Below are 13,448 nucleotides of genomic sequence, written 5' to 3' on the forward strand. Positions count from 1 at the left end.
AACAGAAGGAATAGCATTGTGTCATTATAGTTAGTCCTACAGGCTAACTCAGGAGCACTGCATTAACTTGGGGGTGGGGGGGGGGGGGCTGCACTGGGGCATAGGCAGAAATTTTGGGCCCCTTTACAAACTGTCACCCACCCCATTTCAGGTATAATTTCTGTATTCAAGGGCCCCTGACAGTTGCTGGGCCCCCTGAATCTGCCATGGTATCCATGCCCCTACTGTGGCCCCTGTAAAGTGCTGGGCCCCCTGAATCTGCCAGGGTATCCATGCCTCTACTGTGGCCCCTGTAAAGTGCTGGGCCCCCTGAATCTGCCAGGGTATCCATGCCCTTACTGTGGCCCCTGTAAAGTGCTGGGCCCCCTGAATCTGCCAGGGTATCCATGCCCCTACTGTGGCCCCTGTAAAGTGCTGGGCTCCCTGAATCTGCCAGGGTATCCATGCCCTTACTGTGGCCCCTGTAAAGTGCTGGGCCCCCTGAATCTGCCAGGGTATCCATGCCCTTACTGTGGCCCCTGTAAAGTGCTGGGCTCCCTGAATCTGCCAGGGTATCCATGCCCCTACTGTGGCCCCTGTAAAGTGCTGGGCTCCCTGAATCTGCCAGGGTATCCATGCCCCTACTGTGGCCCCTGTAAAGTGCTGGGCCCCCTGAATCTGCCAGGGTATCCATGCCCCTACTGTGGCCCCTGTAAAGTGCTGGGCTCCCTGAATCTGCCAGGGTATCCATGCCCTTACTGTGGCCCCTGTAAAGTGCTGGGCGCCCTGAATCTGCCAGGGTATCCATGCCCCTACTGTGGCCCCTGTAAAGTGCTGGGCTCCCTGAATCTGCCAGGGTATCCATGCCCTTACTGTGGCCCCTGTAAAGTGCTGGGCTCCCTGAATCTGCCAGGGTATCCATGGCCTTACTGTGGCCCCTGTAAAGTGCTGGGCCCCCTGAATCTGCCAGGGTATCAATGCCCCTACTGTGGCCCCTGTAAAGTGCTGGGCCCCCTGAATCTGCCAGGGTATCCATGCCCCTACTGTGCCCTTGAGGCAGAGTATGGTATGATTTTGTTGGGACATTGATTATTATGAAATTATTTTGGTGGTCCAAAGTTGTCATAGAGATAATTTTGCTAATGTAATTGTGCAGAAAATGAATGATGACCGATAGATAGATAGATAGATAGATAGATAGATAGATAGATAGATAGATAGATAGATAGATAGATTTTAGAATATAGAAAAATATTTTAGAAAATAATTCCTTTAGCTCAGGGTTTCCTCAAATTCTGGAATTGTAAGAATGCTGATTGTTAAGTCCACGTAACCCAGATTCAGTGTGATTGCCAGAGTGTCTAGACAGTAGGTGCCCTGCTATGTGCAAAGCAGCACACCTCATACCTGCCTTTTCATTTGCTCGCTTAATGGGCTCTTTTGACCCAAACTCACCTCACATGCATTTGTACAGCTGTAACTTTTACCGTTTCATAGGTTAAGAACCCTGGTTAGGGGACCAAGTACCGAAGCAAACAGTCTTTGAGTTATGAGTTCATTCTAAGTTACGAGCTATGAATGTAGTCAACCACTCCTCCACCCGCTGCCCAAAACCCATTTTCTATACGCTACACCCTAAAGAATAGAGAGCACTGATTGTACAAAAATTCTATGTGAATTCTATTAGTTCTAATGAATTCTAATTGAATTGGTGCTAGTGTATAGCATCATCAGGCTTTGTATTGTGAATGAAAATGACTCAAATGAGAAACGATAAATTTCAAACCACACAGAAAAAGATTTTAGAGCAACTTTTGGCATGAATCCTGTAAAAGTAATAGGATTAGGAAGAATACAATAAAATCAAAAATATGACAAGGTTATCCGGCAGACCTGTTCTTTGTTATCCTTATAATAAAATAACTATTATTCTATGGTTTGGAGACTACCCACAGTAAACTGGAATTAGTTCTACTGATATCAGGAGTTGAAGAGTACGTCCAGGGTTATACGCTTTCATAACCCTTTTTCCACTAAGTAATTCACTTTCTCTGACTTCCCTTATTATGTTAACTATTCTGGGCTGAATACATTAGAGAAGTCCATTTTTATTTTGCACACCTTCCAAGATTTTAGTTGCCTTTTCCATTCTATCCAAATCCCGAAAGCCTGAACAAATATTCTGGGACAGTATAGAACGCGGATGACTGTGTCATGTGACCAAGCACCGTCCAATCGCGTCCATTTTTTTGGGCTTTTAATTTAACACCGCAATGCATGAACTTTCCCTTCATGCAATTCTCAGTGAAGCCTCTCTGTACTCCATATCTATATCTATAAAATCTATGTTTTTTGGGGCAGTGTTTGGCTCAGTGGGTTTGGACTCTATTCCTGTTATCGGAATGTCTGGTTTGAATACTGCTTTGAATCCCTGGATTGGCAGACTAATGCCATTGTTGAGCCCTTGAGCAAAGCCCCTAACCCCAGATTGCTACAGGGGGGCTGGATAAATAACTGGGTAACACTTTACTTGAGGGGCCACAGAAACTTAGTAACTAAGTTATCACTAAAGTATAAATTAACAACAAATAGAGTAGCTACTTCAGATCATCTATCATGATTATCAAGTAAAGCATCATTTCAATGTAAACATGCATAATGCCTCTAGTTGTCCTATAGCTATTTATGATAGGTAGATGGTCCGAAGTCTGCTAGTCTTTCTCATATAGGTGCATTATGAATATTTCAGTCAGTCAGGTCGTTTTGAGAGATAATGCTGAGCAGTCAGGTCAACTGCATTAAAATACACGGAGGAATGATGTCGTTTTGCTGAGTGTCTTTATTATTTAAGCAACTTAAGTATGGAGAGCACAGCTCCTCATTCCAAGATAAGTACTTTGCAGGGCATATTTAAAGATTAAATACTAAGATAGCTTCAAAAGACACATTCTTTTCTTTGCTCAACTGAAAATATTAAACAGTATATTAAATGGCCACTGACTGCAGCCGCGCCGTAAATCATTTTGAGAGCCTTATGCCTTAAACTTCCCTGACCCGCCGCCTCTGTAACGCCGGTTCGTCTCAGGTTAGCTGCTCCAACACGTCAGCAGTTACACCAGATCCCGTCCTCACTGGTAGACGTGACAGCGCCCTTTAGTGATGCAAGACCTTAAGCTGGACTGTTTAAACCTCACACGCGTCGTCTACTTTAATCCCATTGTCTATGACAGTCAGACGTAGGACTTAGCCTCCTCACCGCGGTATTATCCCCGTCGGCCCCATCACCTACGCGGTGGCGGCGGCGTTACCTGCTGCGTAATGGCTGCCAGGGCGCGGGATCGAGGCGCTAGCGGTTGGGGACATTTTTAAGGTCGTCTTCCAGACATCCAAGGGGTGAGTCACGTCTGATTGTCTTCAGGAGACACACAGACGCACTCTGGAAACTCTGAGACTCGTTTCCAGACCAGCATTGGGCCTGTAATGGCACCATCCTCCTCCTTCAAAGACTGGGGTGGGGGGGGGGGGGGGAAGGGGAGGAGGCTCAGGCATTCCCTGTGACAGCAGGTGGTCTACTACCCAGGGGTGGGGAGGGGATCTACAGCCGCACACGTTTCGTTCCAACATCAGGCAAGAACGGCGACCTTTTTTAATTTTAGCCTCATATAATACGGTTCTATTTTAACTCTCCCAAAAGCCACAGGACTTCCTGCTATTTATAAGTACAAGTGATCTCAATTAGGGACCTCCACGAAGGCAGGGGGGCGGAAGGCGGCTGCGGACGAATGAGCAGCAGTGAGCGATCTCTAACACCCCCCCCCACCACCGTTTTTCCAGCCGGGCTCATTATTCTGGAAAGAGACATCATCGAGAACACATCCTGAAAAATGATTAAGGGAATATCGACTGGCACCGCATCCTCAGTGACAGTCACCGCTGTTGTGACCCTACATTACCTCTAGAGGGTGCTGGTCTTTCCACTTACCGCACACCTTGGTAAAAACAGGTTAAAAAGGCACCATAACTGTCCACACCAATGTCACCAAAGATAATAATCAAGAAAAAAATGAGAATCAAAAGTCCGGATCAAATCTCAGGTTGGTTTGCAGTCCAGAACCAACAGAACCCTGAGGATGAGTGGCTTCTCAGTGTCACCGCCCCGCACAGAGCAGAGTCTGCCAAGGGTGGAAACAAATATTTAAAACTGGAAGGCTCTTCGACGCCATTGAAACGTTTCTCACATAAAGCTATAATTAAGTGTCTTGCAAAACAGGGGACTGCGAGGTAGAGACTGAGCCAGACTCTTAAGCTGATGCCTCTTTCATTCCAACAAACTGAAAGTAAATATGAGCATCAAGATCAGACACATAACATTGGCACGTTACATAATGTCTCTCGGACTTAAATTATGTATTTTACCTTTGATGAAATATGAAGTAGATTATTTGAAGTAACTGAACATTTGTCAGCAATACTGCAGCTAAAAAGAATGCTTAACGTACATTTCCCTGCATTATAAACATTAAGTCCAGATTGTGTTTTTTGTCATGAAAGTAATAAAATACATTTTTTAATGACTGCTGTCAATAACTGGAAAGTACAGTGGTATTGCTGCTGTCTAAACTGACCTACAGTATGTGGCTGTAACAGGATGTGTCCGAATATATCAGGGGTGTCAAACTCCAAGCCTGGGGGGCTGAAGCCCTGCACATTTTTGGGTTTCCCCTCAGTTAACACACCTGATTCAACTCTTTGCACCTCCTTGTGCTAATTACCACACAGCTCTTGAGCTGCATCATTTCTGGTGAAACAGGGAAAGAACTAAGCTACACAGGGCTGCGGCCCCCCAGGACTGCAGTTTGAAACCCCTGGATTATATATGATACAAGCAATCAGTGCATCACACGTCACCAATGTGCTCCCAGCCTTGTCATGTGACCTTGCCGTCGAATCACAGATGCCAGGCCAAAATAAAACAAGTTAACATTATTTAAGATGGAACAGAGTATATGTCTAGATGTAAATGTCATCAGATTAATTCGTAATATTTGGAAATGAGAATGACCACAGTGTGAATCATTTACAAACAGCTAAGCATCTGCTTAATGTGATGAACACTCACCTACCAGAATGGGGTAATTAGAACATGCCTGTAACGTAATCAAATCATTATTTGAATTTCTACACAATAAATCATTCACTCAGCAAATCAAGCCTGGACACACCTCTGTACCAAGGTATGAACAACTGATTCTCATGTAATCTTTTAATGAAAGGTTTGATGTTATTAAAGCTTATTTTTAAAGTATCATACACCCCCACCAGAGAACGTCATGCTCAGTTGTGCCATTTGTCAAACGCATACAGAGGACAAACTGAGACACTGTCCTAACACTAAAGCCGCCAGACCCAACTGCTGTTCCGGATCCTCGGTGGTGGCGCCAACTCCGGCTCCTGTCACCCATCTGTCCCGCACAGGAAGTGCGGCTTTCATGTGAACGGGACCTGAAAGACGAGCCCCCCCTGACGGTGGCAATTACGGGGCCACTTCAGGAATTAACTGATTCCTGATGCATCGATTCATATAAGAACCAGAACCATATGCCTGAAGCACAGCCTGCCTGTTACTGGAATTAACAGTTATTACAGCGCAGCTCTCAGAGAGGACTCCGCCTGGTTTGTTTTTGCTTTTTTTAAAAAAAAGAAAAAAAAAACATTTTTCTGTACAGCGGAAAAAACTCACAGGCAGTGAAGATGCATTCTGTGTCTGTCTGAGAGCTGTGGAACATCATGGGCATGCAGTAAAAGATCCACAGTCTCAGGCAGCCAAACAAAGAGGCATTTATGAGCGACAAATATGTAAAATTGGAAGAAGTCTTCTTTAAGAACAACAAGAGAGATAACAAATTGAATATTGCCAATGAACTAAAACAATACAGCAAAAATTAGGCTGAAAGTTACAAAGTGAAATTCTTTCCAGGCCTTAGAAGACAGCATATTCACAAAGGGTGGCTTTGTCTCCTTACCAGTTCAGACAAGCTGACTCTATATCCGGCTGAAGGTTGATCATTGTAATGAGGACCAGCTCAACATCATTAATTAATAGAAATCAGCATGTGGGCTGGAAGAAGGCAGTTAAGGGAAACCCCAGGCGTGAGACAGTCTTCCTTAATACCAGAAAATCCTTTACAAAGCCCTCATTAGGCCTATTATACTATCATCGCTCGGGCTTTACCTTGGGGATTTTGCAACAATAGACACTTGACAGGTCGAAAAAAATTACAGCTAAACCGCAGATGACTTGTAAGCATGCGCTGCGTTGTCTTCAGAAGAAACGGTAACAGTGATCCTGCTCCTCTCGTGTGCTTCAGTCCTTCACAGCGTATGCGTAATAATAATATATAGATATTTAGCTTCAGGAACCCAAAAATCATGCTGCCGTTGTTCACTGTATGTCCTTATGTGTTGTAAAAACTTGAATAGCTTAGTAACCATTTGCTGCAACTAGAGAAATGAAAAGAAAAAAAAAAACAGATTAAAACAAACAGAGGAGCCTGATAACACTTGTGTTTTATTTTGGGTAAAGTGCAGGAGGATAGTCATTAGAACAAACAGGTAGTCAGATCTGCTGCAATGTGATTATTTTCTTGATTGCAACTCCAAGCAAAATTGGCCAATGACATATAATGGCATATAACTTCACACACACACACACACACACACACAAATGCCATATACAGTATATATATATATATAGCTAACTTCAAGGGGAATTATGTGAAACTGTATGGTTCCAGGTGATGTTTTATACAGCAGACTTACACTTTGGGTCCTACTCTGCTTTTTTGGAACATTACATACAGTATTTCGCTGACATGTGGTCTTGTACAGTGTGAGAAGTGTCTGTGATTCACAATGCAACAGATTTATTTGCAATCGGGTGATAAAGGTGGGGAAAAAACAGTCATAAGGTGCCTTGTAAAAGATGAATGGTTGGACACAATAAAATGGATAGTTGACAATAAAATGCAAAATGAATATAGTTATATAGAATATAGAATATAGAGTTATTTTTTTCATAAATGAATAACATGTTCTACTTGTTTTTTGTTTGTTTAGCTTTATACATGTGTTTTTTAAAGACATAGCTATAAAGTATTCAAAATTTGTGCCAGAAGAACAGAAGTGTAAACAGTTGTATTGGGCATCACAAAGTTTATCCATTTAAATTGAACTATAGTGTTTCAATATGGATTTGCTTAGACAGAACCTGAATCGTTTCTATATAATGTACTACTGATCTTGATTTTCGAAAAATCATAAATATATCTAGTATTTCAGCAGCAAAAGCGGACATGTAACTTTCCCCTTTTTTAAGCAATATGAGGGATTGCTTTCTACGGCTTTTATTTCGCTCCCACGTGCCTTGGCTTTCTCCGCTCTCTGCTTAGGCACCTTGTTCCCCAACCATCCTCTCTGCATAAGCGAAGTCACGCAAAGTCCCCCTTGAAGAGGACGGAACAGAGGCATAGAAACAGGGTCCAGGCATAGAAATAGCCCAGCTTCAACCCACTTGTCAACAAAAGCCAGCCAACATCCAAAATGGGGAACTGTATCACTTACCAAACCTAACCAAGTCTAACAAATCATCTTTAACCTTTTTTTCAACTCTATTTTGTGGTGACAATAAATTTATACGACTTCTATGTAACAAGATATACAAAATTCAGTTGCAAAATGTGCCCTTTGCCACATCTATTTTCTCTGCTCACATAAAATGAAAAAAAGGAACTATTTTTACTGAAATGCAGTTACATTATATAGTTGCACTATCCACAAACTATATCTACTGTTCAGTTTTCATAGGAGACATTGCCAAATGCACAAAACGCACATCATCGTTGGTGGATGGCCGTTTGACTTCTAAAATGGAGCCTTGCTGGGATATCGCACCACAAGCCTTTATTTACAGCCGTTTTCATTTCTGAAAATATGCTGAATCAACTAATAGTGCCATCTGTTTCAAAGGACTTTTGAAAGTCTTATCGTAATAAATGAAAATATGTTTCAAGTCAAGAGAAGGCAACGACCAAAAGAGGCAGGAAATCTACTTTTTGGGGGTCCCTTTCGTAAGTTCTGGATGTTCTAGAAACCTTCCCAGCAAATTCTGCAGTCATTACTGCGAGGGTCGTGTATTGGAGATGGCTTCCATTTCTATGGGTAGATTCACATATAATGTAATTTCCAATTTAACTCTATTATGATGTCATGGTTTGAAGTGGTAATGAGTTACAAGTCAATGCAGACACACATTAGTGAATATTAGAGAAAATAAATCAGCTTTTGTATTTGAGACACTTCACCATCTCAGGATAAGTGGGAGCTGTCTTGATGTCTGAGATTCGTACATATGATGCTTTGTGTTTCTTGGTTCTGTTTTTATATCCTGACTGGTTAAATTCTGACTTTGCACTTTGATTTAACATCGGTTTTGATCCCAGTGACCCTAGTTTTAATTTACATAAGTGGTAAACTAACATAGCATTAGTATTTATGAATCAGTATTTATTATTGCTTTCTATGAGTACATTTTCGATCATTCAAAGTCAATAATTACATGTCAAATTACAACTATATAAAGATGTTCAGATCCCATATACTTTGTATTTTTATAGAAGGTACAAACAAACCTTTTAACTAATTTGTCAATTTACCAGATATTTTAACGACCTGTTACGTTCTGCCCGTCATGTCTGCCTGACCCTCCTACCTGCTCCCTAACGTGGCCCTGATGAGTCACACCTGCTGCTTGTTACCTTGCTTAGTCTTTGTATTTAAGTAGCTGTTTGTCCCGTCAGCCCCGGTCCAGTCACTGCCGTTGCTCCTCCTGTCTGCCTGTGTCCTTCTCTGTACTCTGTACTCGCCTTTTCGTTTAGACCCCTCATGGTCTTGTTTGTTTCCCTGCTCCTGTTTAGTTCAATAAACCCCTTTTGTTTGGCAAACACTGGCGTTCGAGTCCTTTGTCTCGCACACCGCGACACAAGCATAGTGAAATAATCAGTATTTATTACTTATGTGTTTAATGTTCCCTTTTGATATGAATACACATGATTTTGTAACCAGAAAATTTGTTGTTTTTTTTTTTGTAAGCTAGCATTACTGTTCAGTTCACATACGTACTAAACTTAAATTTGTGTTGGGGAGCAGATATTCACAAAGTGTGGAGCTTATTGTTTTCAGAATTGGCAACAGAACAAGGTGTAAAATTCTCTCTTTATGACACTGTATTCGGGTGGGGGGGCGTTGCCACATTCAGCATGTGTCTGGCTATCAATCATTGCATAAGATCTGATTTCCTCTGATCTCTAGAAACCACCCCCAGATCCTGGTGCCAAGGTCCCACCAACCCACAGGTCCACTTCGCTTTCTTGCGTGTTTCTCCTTGTGTCTAAGCTGAAACAGCCATTTTTGATTTTACTTCCATGCTGCCACTTTTGTTAAACCCATCTTCATTTTCAAAGCAAAATAAAGTCCTCATGCTTATTTCCAAACTCAGTGTCAGATGGGTCTGTTTGCCATCCCATTGCATATTACAGCAAAGTAATACCAGTAAATATGTAATGTCTATTATATTCTGTAATTACATGTTTTATAAACTGTAAATATGAACATGAATTAAAATCTACACAAATGTAAAATATTGTTTTAAAACATATTCCAATAATATATAACGTGTATCTATAGGGAAATACTTAACGTTAAATAATTATGTTGCACTTACTATTAAGTTAATTCATCTGAATTCTAGGGGGCGCCTTGCATTTTCAGCAGTTTATTTCATCAATAACAAAATATTTTATTTTATGGTTTTGGGCATGTTAAAGCTGGTCATTCAGTTGAATTTTCATGGTTCTCAATAAATAGAAGTGACAGGGCTTAAATAAGATTGACTTGTCAAATTATTATAGGGACGATGGTATGTAGCCCCTGAAAAAAACATTTGAACTATTATGTATATAGTAAATGTTTGAAACGTATCACATCATCATATGCATGTATCTAATGTTCTAGATCAGATAATCAAGTGTTAAATGTCTGATGCATCCATGGAGTTCCAGATGCACCGTGCACATTATTTTTGTATAGGAGTTGCTAAGTTGATCCCTATAGCCAAAACATGTTCTGGTTAATGCATTTAATACATGGAGAGTGGCATAGCTACATAAAATCAATCAAGTTCTAAAAACTCATGTATCTGCTACTTACAGATGTTTTTGATGTAACATGACAAAAACTGCTATAAAAACATTAGAAATAAAGCTGCCTGCCTTATAAATATTATTTCATTATTATGTCGTCAAATTTGTTAGCATATAAACGTTATGCTACTTTGTAGGCCTGAACTCCTATCGTTCCTAACTAAGCTGTTTAGCATATGATAATGGTGGGAGTTTGCTGCAATACACTCAGCTGATTCCTTGAGCCATTAGAAACAGCTAGTTGGCTCTGTTTCATTATGGTATGACGTAAGTGTGAACCCACAACAGTGAAAAACATAAAAGGGATAGCATTTTGAAAATTTTAATTTAATTGTTTCCAAATATCTTGGCCAGTGTAGTAAATCAAGCGAGACATAATTTTCCTCATTAGTCACCGAATACTTCTTTAATTTGAATCAACAGCAGAAACATATGTTTGCATTAACTGGCAAACCTATACCTGGGTCTAATGGGAATGGCTTTTCTCAGTGTAGTATATAATACAAAAATCAGCATGTTTGGTTAGCGTAATAGGCATCTCTTTTTTTTTCCTGGCTGATTTGAACCGTTATCTTCTGGTTCTTGTGTTTTCCGTTGCTGCCCACTTTTCAGTCAGTATTATATGCTGGCCCATAAATACACAGGAGTCTCCGTGGGTAAAAGGCTCCGCTCATATGACCCAGAGGTTTTAGGCCAAATTTCCAGGAGAGAAAGCCAGCCGTCCCAAAGCGAAAAGTACAACAGCCACGAGGCCGAAATAAAAGTTAAAAGCTATTTGGTCTTTATTTTCATATGCAGGGTCAGACAAGGGAAATGAGTCACGCATCGTTCCTCACTCAGGCACCTCTGCCCCCATTCCCAAGAAATTTTGAATTTCATTTCTAGTATATGTATTTAGAGGCAGGCAAATTAGGGGGGGGGGAGCCATTTTCCACTATTATTCTCCTCAGATGGTATCGATTCAAGTTCCGTTTGAAACGTTTCTCCAGCACAAACAGCATAATAACAGGGAAGTTCATTGGCTGCAGTCTGCGATGTTTTTTTTCACCCTCCTCTCATAGCGCTACACATTATGTCACTCCCTAAAAGACAAACAAGGATAAGGAATACCCAACGAGGGCATGTGGGTTACCCCGGCGGTGAAGGCACCGGCCTGAGACCTACTCGGATGATAGTGTCTCTGTACGAGACCCTGTCAGAAGTTCATGGACGAAAGAGTGCCTTTATTTTTTTTTTTTAACATTCTGGTATGTAAAATGAGTTCATGAAGATTCTCCTACTTTTCCAGTAAAACGGACTAGCATGCTACCCTTTATATCTAGTGGAGGTTCTCTTTCATTCATTCAAGGAAATGTTCCAGACAGAAAGGAGGGGAAAATGGTTTATTACATAAATTGGTTCTGTTGAGGCTTTCAGTAACAGTCCGGGTTTAGTGCGCTTCCGAGGGCAGTATTGATTGATATATTCTAATGCACGGTGATAATTGGCTTCAGACACCACGTGTTTGAATCTCATCAGCATAATGGATGCCTTGCGCTCGATATAAACCGCAAAACCCAGAACACAGAAAATCATAGTCTCTATAGACAAACCACATTTGGGACACAGAAAACTGCGGCTTTATTCCGGCTCATTCAACTTACCACCCGCGACTTTTCGAAACGGCTTTTTTAACCCTATACAAAACGCAGCCGTATTTGTAGGAGCAATTTAATAAGACTGCACAGCGGCTGATATGTGACTATCTAAGCGCGATTCGAAAGAAAAAAAGCAAAAACAAACCGCCATTGTAGAAATTACAAACTGTATTAAATTTTTAATGAAGTACTTTCAAAAAGAATGACACGTGATTAGTTTTAATGTATGTACTGTATCCTTTGTATTTTTACGGACTTTTAATGCACGTATCGTGTATGGGATTACAACTGTACTTAAAGATATACTCATTTCATCTAGTAAGCGACTGCCAGGGTGGCTCTACATACATTAAATAATAATTTCGGTCAGACCGACTGCAGCTCCTCCGCGGAAAGGAAGAGATATGCAAACGCTGCAGATCGCGACAGACGCCAGTCCAGAAGATTTTACGTTTTACTTTTCATTTCGCCTCCATCATTACTTCCGAAGCTGCTGAAGCGCATTTTCTTGACTTTTGAAATTTTGATCTGCATCGGCTGGGACAGACTCTCCAGTTTTTGCTTTCTCTCTCTGTCGGACTTTTTTTTTTTTTTGCTCCGCTTCGACGGGACTGCAGCCTTTTTGCTGTCGGAGAAAGAAGTTTTTCCTCCTTTTTTACTTTGATATTGGCCTTACCTGTGCTAACACAGTGTTGTGATGCGCATTCCCATAGATCCCAGCACCAGTCGGAGGTTCAGTCCCCCGTCAAGCAGCCTGCAGCCGGTCCCCGGGAAGATGAGCGATGTGAGCGCGGCGACGGGCCAACAGGACTCGGCGGTCCCTCGACTACGGCCGCACGAGAACCGCACCATGGTGGAAATCATCGCCGACCACCCCGCCGAGCTCGTCCGCACTGACAGCCCCAATTTCCTCTGCTCTGTACTACCGTCTCACTGGAGGTGCAATAAGACGCTACCCGTAGCATTTAAGGTAAGACGTTTAACATTAATGTTTTATTAATCGGCATGAATTTTATTAAGACTGGTTATTATGGGGCTTTGTCTGTCATTGTAGGTAACTGTGAAGCATTGAAACAATTATTTCTAATAACATGTAAGCTGAATTCCTTAGAATAAACTGGCATATTCATTTTTTTCTGGTGTTAGTTCTTAATATTGCTGGAAGCATTTTGCTGTAATTACTTGCCACTTAAGTACTCCGACTGGTTTGCGTGTGTGTTCAAGTTGCTGTGGTCTTGTCACATTAATTGTTGATTGCTGTGTTTTCAAGATGATAAATGATTACCTTTAATGCAAGTACGGGCACATGATGTCTCGTTTAGATTATTAATATAAAGTTGCCGTTTACCTGGCGTGTTATAACACCTGAAACCGTGAAAGACCTGCTGTTTAAACACGCATAGAATAACTTGATATGTTGTTTAAACATATAAAAACACGACAATCCTGCCTTCTGCTCATTTTCTTGTGTTTATACATATACATCTGAGCATATATCGCCAATGTTATTACTTTAAATATAGGTATAGAAACAAATGTTTACGCACTAGCCTATAAAGTGCAAAACGTTATGCCT

General features: G+C 41.4%; 1 protein-coding gene across 4 annotated transcripts in view; it reads left to right on the plus strand.

The window, feature by feature from the left end:
- The window catches only part of LOC111837672 (runt-related transcription factor 2-like), a 55,126-nt gene that overhangs the window by 9,570 nt on the left and 32,108 nt on the right, over window positions 1-13,448 (plus strand). For 3 of the 4 annotated variants that reach the window (XM_023799932.1, XM_023799947.1, XM_023799955.2), the window contains exon 3: window positions 12,586-12,842. In XM_023799932.1, coding sequence (XP_023655700.1) covers window positions 12,586-12,842 — 257 coding nt within the window. Of the gene's footprint in view, window positions 1-11,329; window positions 11,483-12,585; window positions 12,843-13,448 lie in introns of those variants that run through there. The other variant, XM_023799940.2, reaches the window with a different exon arrangement.

The sequence above is a fragment of the Paramormyrops kingsleyae genome, chromosome 19, assembly GCF_048594095.1.
Source record: "Paramormyrops kingsleyae isolate MSU_618 chromosome 19, PKINGS_0.4, whole genome shotgun sequence".
Classification (NCBI taxonomy): domain Eukaryota; kingdom Metazoa; phylum Chordata; class Actinopteri; order Osteoglossiformes; family Mormyridae; genus Paramormyrops; species Paramormyrops kingsleyae.